This window comes from Pristis pectinata, chromosome 22 (genome assembly GCF_009764475.1).
Source record: "Pristis pectinata isolate sPriPec2 chromosome 22, sPriPec2.1.pri, whole genome shotgun sequence".
Classification (NCBI taxonomy): domain Eukaryota; kingdom Metazoa; phylum Chordata; class Chondrichthyes; order Rhinopristiformes; family Pristidae; genus Pristis; species Pristis pectinata.
The window spans coordinates 31,305,775-31,323,992 of NC_067426.1; the positions used below are offsets into that span (position 1 = coordinate 31,305,775).

Below are 18,218 nucleotides of genomic sequence, written 5' to 3' on the forward strand. Positions count from 1 at the left end.
CATTGCAACCAAACCTGAAGTGAGTTGAGGCCATATCTGTACGGTGTTCTCAGGATGGATTGGCGTGTAGGTGAAACTATGCCCTCTAAAGCAGGCAATCAATCTGCATTTATGTGGTGCCATTTATAACACTGAGACAGCACAAAGCACTTTGCAGCCAGCGTTATAATATGGGACACATAGTGACCAACCAACAAACATCAAGGAAGTAATGACCAAATAATCTCTTATTTTTCTGACAGCATAGCTGAGATAAAAAATTGAGCATCATAGCTAAGAGAACTCTCCTGCATATTTTTAAAGTACTGTCATGAGTTTTTTTTATTCATCAGAAATAGTAGATGGAGCCTTATTTTAATACTGTATCAAGGACAGAATGTCTGACAGTGCAACACTCCCTACTACTGTGCTACAGGATTAGCCCAGGATATGTGCTCTAGTCTCAGAGGTGGTCTTGAACTCACCACCATCTAATTCAGGAGGACTACCATTGAATCACAGCTGACAAATGTATTGCCACGCACAACGTCCTCCTCTGTTGAGCTTTCCCCAGTTAGCAGAAGTCCGTTCTTCCATCTTGCGGCACTGTGTCTGGGAAATGGGTGCCATGCCTAACCTTAGCCAACAAAGGGTAGAGAAATCCAAGAACCAGATTACCAAAAATTATTTTAAAATGCACATATCCAATATCAACTAAAATAAATACTCTTCTTCTCCAGATGCAAAATTGTCTCTCATTCTTTGTGATCAAAAATTGAAGCGAATTCACTGTCATTCTATCGCACTGTCTGTGGAAGATGCCTGATTACCGAAAGGAATAAGAAGATTCTTTGCTTTAGTTGCTTCTAAATGTGGAATTAATAAAACTGTAGAATGCAATGAGATATTAAAAATGTGTGCTTTGAGCCCATGACAAGGTTTCAGCTGTCGCAAAGTCAGCACTCCAGAGTTATGTTATGCAATCTGCTGTGTAAAGAAATTGTTTGACATTGCAGACTTTAGAAATTATACTTCAAGGAGAGAGACAGAAGGAGAAATCATTAGGCCATGTAACCCAACATCTATCATTGGAATCTATTATTATACAATGATACAATATTATACAATATTATACAATATTTAGAAATTTTTAATAGAATTAACAGTTGACATGATTTTTTAATGAAATAGCATTTAATGAATTTATTAGAGTTCTTTGAGCAAGGTAGACAAATGGAGACCAGAAGTATAGTGAATCTGGATTTTCAAAAGGCATTTGATACTTCATGTAAAAGGTTGCTACACAAGATAAAGGCTCATGGCACCAGGGCAGTATGTTAGCATGGACAAAGACTAGGAAACAGAGACACGGAGTAAATGAGCATTTTCAAGTTGGCAATCGGTATCTGCTGGGGTGCCATGGGAATCAGTGCTAGGCCTCAACTATTTACAACCTAAGTGAAGCAACCAAGTGTACTGTAGCCAGATTTGCTGATGATACAAAGTGGATGGAAAAGCAGGTTGTGAGGAGCACACAAAGAGATTACAAAGGGAAAGAGGCAGGTTAAGTGAGTGGGCAAAAATTCAACAGGGGGAATAGAAAAACAGAATATTGTTTAAACGGTGAGAGACTACAGAACATTGAAGTACAGGGGGACCCAGTTCTTTTTCTCATAAGACAATATAGGAGGCCATCCAGCCTATCGAGCCTATTCCAGCACAGAGCAACTCATCAATCCCCAGTCTACTTTCCGGTAACTTATTCTCTTTGTTTTGTTTTTTTTTAATGTGAAGTGAATAAAATTGTAGAATGCAATGAGATATTATAAACAAACGTGCATTTGGGCCCATTACAAGGTCTCACCCATGACATAATCGGCATTCCTGAGTGTAGAAATAATGCAATGTCATAGAATGTGCTGTGTAAATAAATTATTTGACATTGCAGAGTTCGAAATCAGTCCATGCCAGCTCCCAGCATAATCCCATAAATTTCATTCTCCCATTTGCTTCCCTATAAACTATTCTCTCTCACATGCCCACCAACTTCTTCTTGGTTCTCCTGCCATCTGCCTACACAAGGGGTAATTTATAGTAATCATTTAACGTACCAACAGGAAACACATATTCCAACAGGAAATGCAGAATGTTAGCATGCAGCTGTAGTAAGTCATTAGGAAGACATATGGAATCACAAGAGACTGCAGATGCTGGAATCTGAAGCAACAAACAAGACGTTTTGAGTCAAGACCTTTCATCTGGAGAAGGCTCTCGGCCCAAAATGTGGACTGTCCATTTCCCTCCACAGTTGCTGCCTGATCTGAGTTCCTCCAGCATCTTGTTTATATTGAGACAAATGAAATATTGGCCTTCAAGGCATAGTGTATAAAAGTATGGAAGTCCTTCTACAACTGTATAAGACTTTGATGGGAGTACAACCTCAAGTAAAATGTATCAAATGGTAGCACAGATAGTGAATCATTATTTGAAAAAAACTGAGGACATTTATTTCAGAATTTCATAAGAAGATTTAGAAGGCTGGTTTGTCTGAACTTCAGCAGGGACCTCTGTTAGAACCATGCTCACATAAGGAGCTCATGCTGTACTATTTGGATTGAAATGGACCATCTATTCTAAGCAATAATGTTCCAATTTACCCCAACACCTCCCACCTCAAGAGCAGGACCTGTTATACCAAGGTGTCAGACCTCTTTACCCCTCCATCTATCTTATTGCCTGCATTGATGGAAACTAATTTGATGCCAATGTAGGGGCAGTTTTGTGAACTCTAATCCAAAGGAAACAAGAATTGGATTGCTGTAAATTTACTTAGTGCCTGTTGCTCATAAGAGTAGAGAGGACAGTCATTATCTCATTGATCCAGGCTACGTTTGAACCCTGGTCCTCAAAATGAAAGCGTAATGCTCCAGTGTGCTGCCAGTCTTTTTGAAATTTTTAAATCTTGATCCCACAAGCTTAAAGGATGACAAGGACAAGGCAATCAATATATATAAACCAAAGTGTATTTAAATGCTGACAAGTTCTCATTCTAATCAATAGCCTCTGGCAATGGTTAAAAATAATGAAAACTAAGCACGTCAAGGACAGCAGGAGAGCAAGTAATTTGCAAGCAACAAGTCACCTAGTCCTCGTCTTCCACCCTACGAGCCTCTGCATCCAGCACATCATCCTTCGTCATTTCCACCAGCTGCAACGAGATCCCACCACCAGCCACATCCTCCCTTCCCCTCTGCCTTCCGCAGGGACCACTCCCTCCATGGTCTCCTCATTCCTCATCACTGTCCAGGGACCTAAACAGCCCTTCGAGGTGAGGCAAAGATCCACATGCATCTCTCTTCCAACCTCGTCTACTGCATTCAGTACTCCCAATGTAGCCTCCTCTACATCAATGAGACCAAGCGCAGACTGGGCGGCTGTTTTGCAGAGCACCCACCCTCTGTTTGCAGTGGCTCCTAGTCGCATTCCTTTCCCATTCCCTCATCGTCCAGTCTATCCTCGGCCCTCTCCACTGCCAGGGTGAGGCCCAACGCAATCTAGAGGAACAACTCGCCTGGTTATGGGAAAGCTGGAAAGGGTGCAGAAAGGATTCACGAGGGTGTTACTGGGACTGGAGGGCTTGAGTTGTAAAGATAGGCTGGGACTGTCTTCTCTGGAGCAAAGGGGACTGAAGGGTGAGCTAATAGAGGGTTTATAAAATCATGAGGGGCATAGATAAGGTGATTGATCACAGTCTTTTTCTGAAAGTAGGGGAGTCTAACGCTAGACAGCATGGGTTTAAGAAGCGAGGACAAAGATTTAGAGGGAAGTTTTTCTACAGAGGGTGGTGGGTATATGGAACGAGCTGCCAGAGGCAATGAAAGAGAGGGGTACAATTACAATGTTTAAGAGACATTTAGAGAGGTACATGGATAGGAAGGGTTTAGAAGGATATGGGCCAAATGCAACTTGGTTGGCATGGACAAGTTGGGCTGAAGGGTCTGTTTCTGTGCTTGATGACTCTTTAACTAAAAACACCTCATAATCTGCCAGGGCATGAACCTCAATGGCACGAGCATTGAATTTTCCAATTTTAGTTAACCCTTCCCTTCAGTGGGTCTTTCCCTCTCTCCCCTAACTGATCCTCCTCCAGTCCCCCAATTTTTGTCCGCTTCCCCACTCCCTCCCCCACCCCCCCAAACCCCATCACCCTGCTCTGTCCCCTCCCCCACCCTGGATTCCACCCATCCACTACACACACAGTTACACAGCTCACCCACCGGTTCCATCCCCCCTCTCCCCGTCTAGTTCTATCTGCCAGACGCCTCTCCCCCAATGGTTCCCATTATAACTTCCATTACACCAGGTTCCAGCACAGGTAGCTCTTTGTGTTCCTGCTTCTCTCTCTCCAACAGCTGTCTCCAACCTTCACGCCCCCCCCTTCCCCCACCTCGCTCCATCTGCCTTCACATTTTGTTTTGTCTTTGTCTGCCTCATCTGCCACTGCCTCTCAATTCCCTTCCCTGGTGCAACCTGTCCATCATCTTTCTCCCCTCCTCAAACCAGTCACCTCAGGTTCCTGTCTCACCACTCCCGCTCCCCTCTTTATACCGGCCATCTCCCCTTCCCACTCTCGGGATGGAGGGTGTCGACCCGAAACATCGACAGTTCCTTTCCCCCCCCAGATGCTGCTCGACCTACTGAGTTCCCCCGGCAGATTGTTTGTTGCAGGAGAGCAAGTAATTATGCGTTTAAGTCCATTCAGACTTGTATCCATTTTTAACAATAAATTTGTAAATTACAATTTTAGAACATCAACATTGGTCTTGTGAGATATAGAAATAACAGGGCAATTCCAGGGCATCATAAAACAGCAGTTTTTTGTTTGTTCACAGGATGTGGATGTCACTGGAGATGCTAGCATTTATTGTCCTTCCCTAAATGCCCTTGAACTGAGTTAAGGGTCAATCACATTGGTGGGTCTGAAGTCACAGACAGGCCAGACTGGTAAAGGTAACAGATTTCCATCCTTGAAGGATACTAGTGAACCAGTTGAGACTTTAGGACAATCCAGTAGTTTTATGGTTACCATTGCTATTATTAAAGCACAGAATAATCAGAATGTATCTTGCATGCTAATGTAGTGCTAATGTAGCACGTGAGTACTCCAGACCGTATCGCATTTTTGTTCTTAAGTTGCCAAATCAGGATAAGAATCACGTTCAACATTATAAACACACCATCGAACTAAAAAGAGTTGTAGTGATTCTATTAGTCGTGTAGATAGACACAAAATTCCTAATAAGGTGCAGAGGAAATGTCTAGGCAGCGAGATAGACAAAAGTTGACTGAGAAGGGACATTTGAATATCCTTGAGGGAGGTAGTGATCACTCTAGTCCAATTACATCTGTTAACCATTCACGTTAACTTCAAGAGGTACATATTGCTTAAGCCCTGCTGGTATCCTTCATGTTCAGCTTTGAAGAGTGCTGTGCAGTATTCTCCGTGGCCCACTTCTGGAACATTTTTTCAATAAACTTATGAAGCCTTTGCACTCTTGTTCTTATAAAAACTAGGAAAAGGCCACATGAGCCCTATGCTACTTAATAAGGTCATAGCTGATCCAATCCTCAATCCCACTTTCCCACCTAGTCCAAATATCATCATCTCAACCCTGAATTTAGAAAATAACTTTGCACAGATCTTCTAGGCTACAGAATTCCAAACAATCACAGCCATCTTAAGGAAGAAATCCCTCTCTGCCTCCATTTTAAATGGCAGATTTAGCAACGGGGAGATGCAGATCGTGGTTATGGACAGAGCGCAGGTGTTCTGCGAAACAGTCACCTAGTCTGCATTTGAAGAGGAGGCCACATTTGGAGCATTGAATGCAGTAGATGATATTAAAGGAGGTGCAGGTGAATCTGTATCTCACCTGAAGGGGCTGTTTGGGTCCCTGGATGGAGGTGATGGAGGTGGTGTAGGGGCAGGTGTTACACCTATGGCAGAGGCAGTGAAAAGTTCCCAGGGTGGGAGCGGGATGGGTGGGGGCGGGGGTGTGGTGGGAAGGAGTGAACTAGGGAGTCACGGAGAGAGCGGTCCCTTCGAAAGGCAGAAAGGGGTAGATATGGTTGGGGTCCCATTGGAGATGGCAGAACCTATGGCGGGGGCAGTGGAAAGTTCCTGGGGTGGGTAGTTTTTCATCTAGATTCCTGTGTTTCTCTAGGTTCACAGAGGATGGACCAGGCTAGCATTAACATGAAATATGCTCAGGTTGACTCATGATATAGAAAGTTTTGTGGACAGGATGAAGGATTCAGTTCTGGGAATTTCCTTTTTACTCAGGTCCTGGATAAAATGCCAATGTGATTGTGTGGTGTCAGATACTACTGAAGCTTCAAAGCATGAGGAGTACCAGAATACAAACAAACTTGGTGGTTGGCAATAGTGGTTTGCTTGACAGAATAAAATGGTCAAAATTACCCCCAACTCCCATTTTACCTCATCACTTGGTCCATAATCTCCTGAGGTGGGTTGTTACAGAGAGGAATTTTCCAGATTTACTTTTCTTTATTGGCTCTGTTACTTATTCTCTTCCCTTCCTTTTCCCAGGAGATTACATGATTGCAGGAATGGGTGGGGTAGAAGGGAGATGTGGCCCTGGTTGTGACAGGAAACGTCCCATCACCATACGTTAGACATCATTGGAGTGTGGATGGCACTTTCATCTGTCTGTACATCTTGAGAATTAAGAATCAGGAAGTGTATGACATAAGCCTGAATTAATACTGAATGAAACAGAAAATGAATTTAAGAAAAGACTTCCACTTGTACTTAAAATTAAGAACATTAGAATTAGGCCAGACCTTTGAGCCTGCTCCATAATGCTTTAGATCATAGCTGATAAGGTGTTTTTCATTTTTCCTGCTCTATCCCCAATTGCATGATTCCCTGCACTTCCAGAAATCTAACCATCTTAGTTTTGAATTAACTCAATGTGTGAACCTCCCTGGATAGACATTCCAGAGAAACATGACTCAGAAATGTTTCCTCATTCCTATTCCATAGGGCCTATCCCATAATCTGAGACTCTACCAGACTCCACAGACAGGGGACACACCTGCCCGCATCCACCCTGTCAAGTCCCGTATGAATTTTGTAAGTTTCAGTGAGATCACCTCTCATTCTTCTAATCTAGGCAATCTCTCCTTGAACATCCCAGGAACCAGTCTAATGATTTTTTGTGACACTTGCTCCATGACAAATATATCTTCTTTTTGTATACATAATCTATCTTAATGCACCCATTTTGGTTGTCTTCTGTGTCACATAGCACATGGCAGACAGCAATGTGCTAATTTCCGTGGTCTTGGGAATTTGCTTTACTGCCATTTCATCAAGCATCAGACTCCCACTGTAATCACACCATTGGCCATGATTTCTAAATGTTAACGCAGCATGTCTAGAAAACTGCATCTCATTTAAGCACTGGAAGATGGAGGATACAGAAGTCCGAGAGGAGGTTTGCCAAGGCTGTCAGATTTGGATTACGGTGTTTGTTTAGATGAGTTCATGTCCAGCAGTGCCAATGCACAAATTCTACCACATGAAAGGTCAAAGACCAGCACATTGTAAAACCACCACCTCCAAATCACATATCGTACCGACTTGGCAAACACAATCCTCTAGCCTGCTTCTCTTTTCAATAAGATCCTGGCTAATCCAGTGCTTTGTCTTACTCTCTCGCCCAATCCCCATTCTCTTGATTCTCTAGTGTCCTAAAACTATCAATCTCAAATCTACTCAGCAGCTGGGCATCCACAGAGATTTACCATTCTCCACCTAAAGAAATGTCTGCTCATCTCAATCCAATCCTAAAACAATGACCCTAGTTCCCTCCACTCGGCAGCTGGAGGAAGAAGCCTCTCAGCATCTACCCTGTCAATCCCTCAGAATTTTGTCTGTCTCAATGACATTATTTCTCTTTCTTCAAATTCTAGAGAATGTAGGTCAATCTTCCTGCATTTCACCTCATAAATCAATCCCCTCATCCCATCTATTAATCTGATGAATCTTTGTACTGTTTCCAAAGAAAGTGTATCTTTTAGGTATGGAGACCAATACTGCAGACAACATGAAAATCATAGAATCCCCCTACCTACCAACCATCACCACAGAGACTGCATCTGTTCATGGAGGCAGCTCATTACCACTTCCTAAATGGCAAGCAAGGTTGGACAAAAAATATCAACCTTGCCAGTGAAGAGAAATTTAAAAAAAAAATGCTAGGCCTTATTTTCATGAGTGAAACATAGAGTTCAAGATGATACAGTTCAGCATTTTAAAACAACGATGGGAATAGATTGTGTTTGGTTGGTTGATTATGAGCTGGATCAATAATAAAGAACCAAGGAGTATTGATAGAAGCAAAGTATTAGGTTAGATTCCAGAAAATATTCTTCATCAGCCTCTGGGATAGATTACCAAAATGTGCAAATAAGTACTGACGGTGCAGTCTTTCAGCCTGAAACTAGGCAGTTTTCTGAGATTCAGGAGCATCTCAAGTTAAAGGGCATAAGTGTAGGGTACATCTAGTGTTGCCAACAGTTCCCCATTCATAGATGCCCTTAAAACTTAAATTTTGCCCTTGTTTATGTCTTTGATTCCCAAATGCCAAACTCCCATGATACACGTTAAGACTAAGTGATGAGATTTTGTGCAGTGCGCCAGCTCCAAGGGTAATGGACGTATCTCTAGGGACAGAATTCCTTCATTTACTGGTCCCCTCTCTAATTCCCACCACATATGTTCCTTCCAGTTTATTGGTGCCCTCTAATTTCTCCCTTTTACTGGTAGCCTCCTTCATCCTGACCCACTCATCCCACATTCCCTCCACCAATCCTATTATTTAAAGGTACTTACCCCAAATTCTGGTGCCTGATTTTGACGCCTGCCTCTTATAGTTGTTTTTGTGGTGCCCTTCCCTAACTTCCCACGTGTAAAGGTGGCCATCAGATTTCTGAATGGTCCATGAACCCATGAACACAACCTCGTTATTCCTCTTTTGCACTATTTATTTATTTTTGTAACTTATAGTAATTTTAGTAACATAGTAATTTTTATGTCTTGCTCTGTACTGCTGCCGAAGAACAAATTTCACAACATATGTCAGTGATAGTACACCTGATTCTGATTCACTTTTACTGGAGATGTGGGAGGAGAGCCCTTGTGTGGTCCTGGGAGGCAGAGGAAGGAGTGAGAGTAGAACTGCAGGAAACTTATGAGAAACGGTCAAGGGGCCGTCAGCCACAATGCAGAGGAGCTGCAGTTTGAACAAAATCTGGGTGGTCTGACCAGCTGACAACTACCTCACATTCTGTTTCTGCAGTAAGCAACTCGAGAAGGAAGGTCAATCTACATTAAGTTATTTACAACACAAATGAAAGATGATCTGTAGGAAATGGGAGACTGAGCTCACAGCAACATCCACTGTAACACTAAATATGAACTTGGCCTTCACATGTTCAATGGATTATTTCCTATTCAATTATGTAATAGCTTTTCATCTGTTTAATTCTGTGCATTGTTATTTTTCTCAGGTGGCATTTCATATCTTGCCGTACACAGGACGCAATGAGCGATCGCTGTATGAGAATATCAAATACATTGTGGACAAGTGAGTGCTTGCATTGAACAAATCCCTGTGACTCCATGTACCACAGGCACAGTAAGCACAAGCTAGGATGGACTCCCAGAGCTGCAAATTACAACAGTTGAGCAGGATGACAAAGAGTTAATTTTAAATCAAAACTCAAATTTTCCCCACGTTTATGTCTGTAATTCCCAAATACCAAACTCCCATGATACATGGTAAGATTAAGTGATGACGTTCTGTGCAGTGCACTATCTCCAAGGATAACGCACATATCTCTCAGAACAGAATGGGAATAAAATGGCCATTTCTATTACTCCTAACACCTGATTTAATATAATTATGCCATGAGAAGGGGAATGCTGCATAGTGTTGGGGAATCTTTAACAACATAAGGCATGCAACAAAAAATACATATGTGAAATTAAAAGTCTCACACAAAATATAATGGATGGATTACAGAGTAGAGGGCAAAACTGTAGAAACATTATTTCAACCAATGCTTGCTGCTCAATATGGGAGCTGATATTCTGGTTTGAATTCTAGTCTTTAATGAATACCTAGGTATTTGCCAGCCTACAGTTCTTCTAAGATGAACAACAGTTAACAAGAGAGCAACAAACAATCTGCTGGAGGAACTCAGCAGGTCGAGCAACATCTGTGAGGGGGAGGAATTGCTGGCATTTTGGGTCGAAACCCTGTATCAGGACTGGTCCTCCAGCAGATTGTTTGTTGCTCCAGATGCAGCATCTGCAGTCACTTGTGCCTCCAGTTAACATGATCCCTGAAATGCAAAATTCACTGTCAAAGAATTTTATGACAGTGCATTTTCAGTATTTTACTTTAATTTCACTTTATACCTCTATTGTTTAAAATAATCAAATGCAGTTCAAAAACCTTATTGTTTTGCATCATTTAGATAAATACATACATACAGATGCACTATAAATACGATTTGCTTATAAAAATATTTCATTACAATAAAGCTATGTTAATGCAGATTTTTTTTAGATTTCACATTGGGTGGACTGGTTTGTGTTGTCTCACCCACGTGGAAACATTAATTCATAGGATATGCTATTCATACCTGACCTCGTAGTATAGTTCCCCCACTCAACCCCCAACCCCTCTCAGTTCAAGAATGAGCCAGGGATTCTGTTCTTTCCAGCAGCCTCACACTACTCAGCATTCCAAGGGGTATCAATACATCTTGGTGAAGTACAGATCATTGCTGGCAGAGGTCACCTACTGATACAAAGGCTGGGGGGGGGGGTTCGCTCTCAGAAACACAGCAAGCAGCTGGTTAGAAGGTCCTAGGCTGATGAGAAGGCCAGTGGCATGTTGGTGAGCAACTCTGCTGGTGAGCAACTCTGCTGGTCCAGCCCCTTTGACTGCTAGACAGTGGGTTAGATATTTTGATCCAATGTTTGACTCCCTAGGCAGCTTGGAATACGACAAAAACGAGCCATGGATAGATTGTAAAACATAGGATGGGTATTTACTACCACCAAGTCAAACCCTTTAACTGCCTTCAACACCCATTCTAGCAATCCCTAATGCAGGCCTGTTCATTGGCTCAGACAAACAGTGCACCACATGGGCCGTGCTATAACCCAGACCAGCAGGGTTCACAGAGATTTTGATTTCAGCAGCATTTTATAAATCTGTTATGATCTTGTCTAAAATTTCTCTTCTTGTAACAAATTATTTCTGCAGATATGGGTCCCATTCAGCCTTTTACAACTACAGGACCAGCACTGGCAGATTACTACCCATGTTTTACATCTATGACTCCTATCTGACCCTCCCAGCTGCCTGGGCCAATCTCCTCACCCCCTCAGGGTCTTCCAGTATTCGCAATACACAGTACGATGGCATATTCATTGGGCTGTTAGTGGAGGAAAAGCACAAACAGGACATCCTGGAATCGGGATTTGATGGATTATATACTTACTTTGCATCCAATGGATTCTCATTTGGATCATCCCACCAAAACTGGAAGACCATCAAGACTTTCTGTGATAGCAACAACCTGATGTTCATTCCGAGCGTGGGGCCAGGGTACATAGACACTAGGATACGTCCATGGAATAATCACAACACAAGGAATCGGGTCAGCGGGAAGTACTATGAAACTGCCCTTCATGCAGCTCTTACAGTGAGGCCAGAGATCATCTCCATCACATCTTTCAATGAATGGCATGAGGGCACACAGATAGAGAAGGCAGTGCCAAAGAAAACTGCACAGTATACCTACTTGGACTACCAGCCACACGAGCCGAACCTGTATTTGGAGCTAACCCAAAAATGGGCCGAACACTTTTGCAAAGAGAAAGAACAATGGCTGATGTAAAGCACTTGCAACTGAACTTTGGCTTTTGATTTTATTTTAATAAATTTACTACAAGCCTTTTCCAATTAATGGAGTTTACAGAATATGCCTTTAGCAGCTCCATGTACCCAATGTCCATGTTCCAGTTCTGGAGCTGAAAGTTTGTGTTGACAGAGACAAACAAGCACATCCCCTGAGACTATTTAACAGCATACTATTCAAGTCCAGGCTAAGATTCTGGACTGAGGTAATATTCTATCTGAAATATGTTGGAGCCCACTCATCTATTCAGCTGTTGGTCAAGTTCTCTCTTCTATACCCATTCCATCTAACCCTCTTCTGCAAAAAAAGATGCAATATTTATTTCTCCCAGAAGACTTCCACACAATTGCTGCAAGTATTTTCTATAGGGAATTAATGCCAAAATGAATTAATTCTGATTTGGGTTGTCAGATGAGGTAAGGCGCACTCTATCCAGAGTTGTGGAACACAAGTCTTTGTGTCAAGTAGACGCTGAGGTAGTGCATGTCCTAACTGGTTACCCTGCGTTTCTATAATCAGTGTCAAACTGAGGTTTTAATGAGTATCAAAGTCCAAGGTTTGTTTGAAATTCCAGCCAAGCAGACAAACAGGAAGTGTTCTAGGACTTATTTGATACTTTTATTTCATATGTTTGGGAGTTAATGCAAACTGCACTGACCAAACAATTCAACTGTTGGAATGAAGAACGGGATGTTCGAATGCCATCTTTCATTCTGAAGGGCAGTTCTTCACTCAGTGCTGACACACTTCATTTCTGTTTGATTTTGCAGCAATGAAACAAAACTGCATTCAATATATAACTCAGTTTTGCATCCAGTTTGAGAGGGCAATCCTGAGGTTCCAGGTAGCAACTGCTGTTAACTTTATCTGGTTTGTTTCCTGTCTTAATACATATAGGAGAACAATCTGTAAGATTTAAACCCACGGTTCACCACTCACTCTGGACAATAAGAAGGGTGGAGAGGACAGGAAATAAAGAGAAAGAAAACTAACCAACTTCAACTTATTGGCTGTTCCTGAAAATCTTGTAATAGCTTTTAATACAAAAACATCCTGAAAATATCATGAGTAGCTTAAATACTGGTTAATAGGCAATGAAGTAGTAAATACAAAACAAATTGCAGTTTATATAGTTATCTACATAACTGTTCTTGAGCCAAGTTAGGGTGCTCAGAGTTCGGAAGGTCCTACCCTAAAGGTTAGCTGAAGAGATGACAAAAAAATTATTGAGCATTGTTGCAATTACTTATAACTGGAGAGAGCTGTGAGAGATAATATTTACAAGCAAATGTTTAGGCACAAGTAAATAATCACAGCTACAATCTTGTTGTATGCAATTTCAGAATCATTGTACCTGTTTCCAGAAAAGTTAGCCACTCACGTGGTTCATTGAGGATCCAGATATGGACAATTGCATCTGAGTATCGGATAATAAATGAGTAATCGACACCACTGACGGGCAGGTGATCTCGTTATTCATGTCACATGCTTATAAAGTGTAACTTTACTGTGCATTTGTCGTTAAAATAGGAAGATCATGATTTTTAATCAATGTGAATAGTTTACATTCTTGTTTACTGAACAGTGCAGATGTAAACTGTATTGCGTGAGTACATGTATCATTTTTAACTGAAGTTGGCAAATGCGGCTAAAATAGTTACCGAGCAATAGATAGCAATTTCTCTTAGAAAACACCATTCCATGTGTTCGCTGTACCAGCTTGGAAATTGTGAATGTCTTCTATAAAATCTTTGAGCAGGGCTTACATTTGAAAGATGGGAAGGAGAGTGAAATACTATTAAGATTTCTTGCAAAAAAAAACTTTAGGATTTAACAATGGTGTTTGTAGCACTTTTAACATAGTAAAACGAGAGCACTAGAATATTAAAGCAAGGGTGTCATGCTGAGGCTTTATAAGGCATTGGTCAGACCACATTTGGAGCATTGAGAGAAGTTTTGGGCCTCATATCTAATGGAGGATATGCTGGCGTTGGAGAGGGTCCAGAGGTGGTTTACAAGAATGATCCCGGGAATAAGAAGGTAAACATATGAGAAGCGTTTGATGGCTCTGGGCCTGTACTCACTGGAGTTTAGAAGGATGAGGGGGGGATCTCATTGAAGCCTACCGAATATTGAAAGGTCTGGATACAGTGGACGCGGAGAGGATGTTTCCAGGAGTGGGAGAGTCTCGGACCAGAGGGCACAGCCTCAGAATAGGACATCCCTTTAGAACAGAGATGAGGAGGAATTTCTTTAGCTAGAGGGTGGTGAATCTGGAATTCATTGCCACAGACGGCTGTGGAGGCCAAGGCATTGGATATATTTAAAGCAGAGGTTGATAGGTTCTTGATTAGTAAGGGCATCAAAGGTTACGGGGTGAAGGCAAGAAAATGGAGTTGAGAGGGAAAAGTAAATCAGCCATGATCGAATGGGCTGAATGGCCTAATTCTGCTCCTACGTCTTATTGTCCAAAATATCCCAAGAAGCTTCACAAAGTCATCAATCAAAACATGACATGTAGGACAAATAACCAAAAGCTTGTTTGAACAATTAGGTTTTAAGTAGCATCATGAAGGAAAAAGCTAGACCGAGAGGGATGGACTGAATGACCTTGGTAGCTAAGGCCTGCTGCCGATAGTGGAACAATTAAATTTATGATTAGAGCAGTACAGGTATCTAAACGTGATGCAAGGCTAGAGGAGATTACAGAGAAGGGAAGGGATTAAGAGATGGATATATTTGCAAGTAAAGGTGATAATCCTAAAATTGAGGCATTATTTAACCAGGAACAATGCAGGAGAGCAAGCACAGAAGTGTTGAGCTAATAGGACTTGGTGTACATTACAGCTTAGCAGCACAGTTTGGGCTGACCTCAGAGTCGAGGAGGATAGAGCAAGGAAGGTCAGCAGTGCATTGGAATAATTATCTAGAGGCAGGGATGGAGTCAAGAGATGAAACAATATCTGGAAGTAAGTAGTCTGAGTGAAGGTGTTGATAAATAGATCTAAATCTGGAAACAGATGCTGGAAACTGAAATAAAAACAGAACTGCTGGAAGAACTCAGCCAGTTCTGAGGAAGAATCACTGGCCAAAATGTTGACCAGTTTCTCTTTCCACAGATGCTGCTTGACTGGCTGAATTCTTCCAGCATTTGTGTTTTCGCCTTGCGTTTAAATATGATGTCCAAAGGTTGTGAATCATCTGGGTCAAGTGCCATAAGGATGGAGTTGGTAATCAGGGAACAGAGTATGTTGAGGGGACAGAAATGGTTTCTCAATAGACAGCAGAGCCCACAACTGTAGCGTAGGAAATGAAGCCATTGGAGACGACTCTCTGACTACCACTAGATAGGTAAAAATAAAACTGGGGGAGTGCAATTCCTCCCTCAGTGGTATGGTGTTCGATAGGAATGGTTCCAATGTCAATAACTGTAGGTATTAGAGGACAGGTAGGAATTGTTACTTCTATCACAATTGCAAAGCTAACGACAGAAGCTGTAGAGGTTTAGCCAGTGGAAGAGATAGAACAGCAGCAGCAGCTGACACAGTAACTTAGAAGGGACCAGGTGCTTTTGGGAAAGTTTAGTTAGAATGGCACAGATAAGGTGTGCCAGCCACCTCATCAAACCTCCTCTCTGACCAAGGTTCAAGTCTCCAGTTGCACCGGGCTTTACCCATTTCCACACTGGAAAAAGTGCACCTGGTTCTCCTCTATCAAGGCGAGACTTGGTAACACCATGAATGTCAATGGTAAATGTTTATAGTACTCCTATAGATAGGGCCTTACACTGCAAACTATTGTATGCCTGTGTGTGGATGCTGGACCCAAAGGTTTTCTGCAATGATTCCCTTGGAAAACTTGATCATCCTTTAGATCTAGGAAATAAAGTTTGAAAACTATCTACTACTGCAGCCATCCTCTAAAAATAATTCTGTTGCAATTTTTTTTGAAAGATTAAACCTAATCTTTTCTGACCATAAATGCAATTTGTTTTTAAACTTAAAAGAAAATGCACATAATTAACAGTATCCAAAATTAGGGGGGAAAAAAAACATGCACACCAGAAATTCTACCAATAAAAACTAATGCCCCACTTAATAAATGATACCAACTATAGCCAGTCTTGCTTTCAGAGATTTCCTGCAATGTATTGTTCTACGGTTCACGAAGATCTACATTCCTAGTTTAGAAGAATGGTGGTTTATTGAAACATATACAAGATAGATGCCCGTTGTTTCCACTAGTGGGAGAATCTCAGTCGAGGGACATAGTTATAAAATTAAGGAGGGTGGTCATTTAAAACTGAGGTGCACAGGAACTTCTTACAGATGATGGTGAATCTCTGGAATTCTCCAACCCGAGGTCAGAACATTGAGGATATTTGAGGAAGTAAATAAATTTTGAAAGATCAGGGAACTGAGGGCGAAGGGGAATGGTACAGGAGAGGAGACAAGGCCTGGGGCAGATTAGACATGACACATTGAATGGTGGGGCAGGCTTGAGGCTTGGTCTACTCCTGCTCCTATTTTCTTATGTTCACATAAATCACTTCTTAATTAACATATGGTAACCTAGGTATTAGTAACGAGAGGTGTGTATTATGAAAATACCAAACTTAAGCAAAGAGTCACAAATCAGTAATTGATAAACAAATGGAATACAGAAGATATCCCTTTGTCTGTAAATTCCCAAAATTGCTTTGATCACCGTGAGTTAGAAATTAACCATGTGTGTGTTTGGTAAGGACCCTCTATTTAGAACTCTCATTCCTGCAATGTTGCAGGAATCACTATTCAGGATGGCAAAATCTTATGGTTGCAGCTTCCTATAATATAAAATAATACTTAATTTTCAAAGCAGAATCATGCTCAACTGAAGATCAATGCAAACTAAGTCGAGACCTGTCACATACTTCACTGAGCAATGAGCAAATTAAGTGCCACTATTTCACATGGGTAAATATAACATTTGGAGCAAATGTGTGGGTGCTGATATTCAGAGAAAGAGAAGGAAAAACACACACAATGAAAGTGCAAGAGAGAAAAATGAGAGAAACAGGAGGAAAGAGGCAAAAATGAGGGGAGGATGAGAAAGAAAAAGCATGAAAATTAAAGAGACAGGAGTGTAAGAGAAGTAATAGGGAGAAAAGCAAGAGAGAAAACCCAAGAGAGACAGGGAGAAAAGTGTACAAGACCAGGTCACCACCCTCCCATCATGAATAAAATAAAAAAATTGAAGAGCCATTACTTTCTTACCTTCAAGAACTATCACAACCTGTAAACAGGAAGACGGTAATCCTTGAATGTCTCCACCCCAAACTACCTTATCTACCTCCAATTACACATTCATGCATAAAATTAGATCACTTTCTTTGTCATGTGAAGCCAGCTTTTACAGGGCTATATATTTTTAAATCATTCATAAGGTTTGCTTTATCAGAACCTGGGATACCCAACTTGAACCCAACAGGTCTCAACTAAATGTGTCTGTTTGAGTAGGTTGGGCCAGCTCATTGGTTAAAATGTATTAGCTGTATGTATTATTTTAAGCTAGTTTTTTTAGTGCTTTTACATGCAAACAACTTCCCAAAATTTCTACCAGCTTTATGAGATTTACCATATAGTGAAGCCTTAAGGGGTACAACGAGAGGCGTCTCTGTTTACATATCAATTTATTCCGTAAAACACAGCCAAATAGATCCTCAACTTTGTAAAGCATTGCAAGGAGAAAACTCTCCATGTGGGAACATTTAGCAACATAGTGCTCTGTCAGTGATGTAGGTAAACCATCAATTGGGAAACATTTCAACGCTGCTGTTTTCTGTAATATAAAAGTTCAAGAGGACTTAAAGACTTACTGAAACAGAGCAGCTGAAAGATGAGTAATTTATCTCTGCAGTGGCACACTTGAGGGGGATCGACTCACCCTACAGTAGGGCCAAGTCAGTGTACTGACATTAGCATTTGTTTGTTCAGGAAACAAAATCTGCCATCAAGAAATTAGAAATTTCACGTCTCCAAGTCTTTGTTGAGGATATGCCATCCTTCCAGCCTGTCTCTAGGAAAGGTCATCTTGAGGCAACACAACATGGGTGCTATCTAAAAATCAAGTATTAGCCAGCAGTAAGTTACTGAATGCAAATTCATTGTCAAGGCAGTGTTGCAATATGGTCCAAGGGTAAAACTGATTTCTAGGTTTATTGACATACTCAAGGA

At 41.4% G+C, this 18,218-nt stretch overlaps 1 protein-coding gene across 1 annotated transcript in view; it reads left to right on the forward strand.

Annotated features, from left to right (window-relative positions):
- Window positions 1–13,425, forward strand: part of LOC127581744 (glycoprotein endo-alpha-1,2-mannosidase-like protein) — a 36,081-nt gene extending 22,656 nt beyond the window's left edge. The window contains exons 3-4 of the mRNA XM_052036421.1: window positions 9,577–9,653; window positions 11,346–13,425. Of these exons, the coding sequence (XP_051892381.1) occupies window positions 9,577–9,653; window positions 11,346–11,982 (714 nt within the window). The 3' untranslated portion in view covers window positions 11,983–13,425. The remainder of the gene's footprint in view (window positions 1–9,576; window positions 9,654–11,345) is intronic.
- Window positions 13,426–18,218: the final 4,793 nt, after the last annotated feature.